The sequence below is a fragment of the Sciurus vulgaris genome, assembly GCF_902686455.1.
Source record: "Sciurus vulgaris genome assembly, chromosome: 14".
Taxonomy (NCBI): Eukaryota; Metazoa; Chordata; class Mammalia; order Rodentia; family Sciuridae; genus Sciurus; species Sciurus vulgaris.
In genome coordinates, this window is record NC_136475.1 from 29,661,641 (window position 1) to 29,663,950 (window position 2,310).

General features: G+C 47.9%; 1 protein-coding gene across 1 annotated transcript; it reads right to left on the reverse strand.

Annotated features, from left to right (window-relative positions):
* Positions 1–726: 726 nt before the first annotated feature.
* On the reverse strand, positions 727–2,310 carry LOC306644468 (N-acetyltransferase family 8 member 3-like). The gene is made up of 2 exons (XM_079111488.1): positions 2,174–2,310; positions 727–1,576 (listed from the first exon to the last, which is right to left on the reverse strand). The coding sequence occupies exon 2, from the start codon at positions 1,500–1,502 to the stop codon at positions 822–824; it is 681 nt and encodes a 226-aa protein (XP_078967614.1). The 5' UTR covers positions 1,503–1,576; positions 2,174–2,310; the 3' UTR covers positions 727–821.

Consider the following 2,310-nt stretch of genomic DNA (forward strand, 5'->3'; position numbering starts at 1 on the left):
GGGGATAGAAACTGGGACCAAGATGTGCTCCAAGGGTGGCAGATCAGGAAGGTTCACCGATGCCATGTTTCTTCTTGAACAAATAGGAACACTCCCTGCCTGACTTCCCCTCAGTCATGCTGGTCCGTGTGATTGGGTCCAGCCAGTACCATGAGGATTGTACCATATCCAGATCTTCCCATGAAAACATACCCCACTCCATCTCCATCCACCTTCTTTCCTCCTGTAGGGACCAGGGACTAGAGCAGGCGGAGCAAGTTGCTGCCTCCGTTCTCACAGGGTTGCATCCTTTGCTCTGTAACTCTGCATTTTCTCCACTACAGACCCAGCTTCATTTCTTCCCTGAATCTGGTATGTTTCTACATGCAACAACTACAGGAGTGGTGGAAAAGCCTTTGCTCCTTTCTGCTTTTCTTTGGCTGCTGTGCAATGATCTTGAACCCTGCCTGAGCTGGATCAAGATGAAACCTAGTGAACCTGACACTTCAGCCAACTCAGGACATTTGAAAAGGAAACTTGAGACCCAGAGTGCTACCCAACCCTACAGAAACAGCTGGTCCACAGGCTCATAGGCTAAGTAAAGGATCATCATATTTTTGTGTTGTTTTTAATGCAACATTACCATGGTGCTAGACAAATGAAGCACAGGCAACTCAGCCTGAATGGAGCAGAATTCCTGGTACCTCCCCACCGACTGTACCATGCAACACAATGTACTCAGATGTGTACTTGCAATGAGCTTTTATTGCTACTGAAATTTCAGGGTTTGTTTTTTACTACAGCAGACTCAATTGGATCATGACTGATACACAAGGGAATGATCATAGGCCCCTTTCCTGAGCACAAGGGAGGCGGTACATTAAATGAATCAGAGGAGTATTCCTCAGCCTTGAAATCCTGGTGAAGAAGGAATGGCCTGTCTTCTGGAAGCCCATCCACTGGTACAGAGACAGGGCAGCATACTGCAGTATACTGACACTAAGGACAACTTCATCGTAGCCCTGGGCCTCTGCAAACTGGAGCACTGTCCTCACCAGGGCTTTCCCTGTCCCCTTATGTCGGTGCTCCAAAGCCACAGAGAGATGACGTAGCTGCAACTGCTTCTGCAAGGGGGGATTCTTGACTGGAAGAGCCCCTACTATGCCCACCACCTGGCCCCCAGACTCAGCCACCCAGAAGCAGGATCCATGTACATTCATGTAAGATCTGGTGATGTCAGCCAGGTCTGTGTGAAAACACATGGCCATATACTTCCTCCAGGTGTATATAGCAAGGAACCACAGGAAAGCCAGGAGAGTAAAGCTGGACACCATCATAAGGAGCCAGGAGTCAGTAAGCAGAAATATGGTGAGGGATACCACAAGTAAGAACAGGATAACTGGTGGCTGCCTCAGCATGTAGTGGAAGGTCGTAGGGATATGCTCAGTCATCCCACTGGAGAACAGGGCCAGGACCCCTTTGTGGTCACTCTCCTGGTATTTGCGGATGTGATAAGGAGCCATGGGAGACTTCTATGTCTGAAAATTCAAGGTCCAGGAGAGATAGCTAGACCTGACCACGCACCTTCCCAGCAACCCTGGAAAAGAGAGAAGACTTGTGAAGGCCCCACAGTTTCCAGCATCCCAGGAATCATGAAGACCCTGCTCAAAGGTAGGTTTTTCTATTGTCATATTTGAGGGAAGCAGGTTACCACCACTGTGAGGAAGTCTAGGGTCAGAATCATATAATCCTCCCCTTTCTAGTTGTGTGTCATTAGGCATGTTCCTTAAATTTTCTGAGCCCATGTGTCTTCATCTGCTGACAAGGTAAAACCTGCCTTCTGGGGTTGTTTTGAGGATTTAATAGGATAATTATATGAAGCATTAATATATACATCCCTTTCCCTCCACCCTCATACCCTATCAAGGACACTGTGAAGATTTGTCTGTATTGGCATTGCACCCTGGGTCTACCCCTTGTCTCCTCTTTTGGTCCCTCGCCAGGGTCATACATTGCAGAAATTCTATATTCCCAAACAGAAGTTTTAGCAAAGCCTTCTTCCCCTAATTATAAAGGTTTATACTCCTGACAAAAAAGTCAAGGACCAAAAAAGTTCTAGTCTTGAGCCCCAGGAAGGTCCCAGGACTTCCGGCCCACAAGAAGTCTCCCACCTTCATAACCTATGTCCTCTTACCTACTACCACAGAACTCAGAATGTCCAGAGTGGCCTCAGCAGTAAGCCTCTGACTGAAGTCCAGGAGAAAATGCCCACCCTACTGTGGGGAAGCATACCTGGGTTCGCTTCTCATTGGCTGGCTCTGGAAGTTTGGT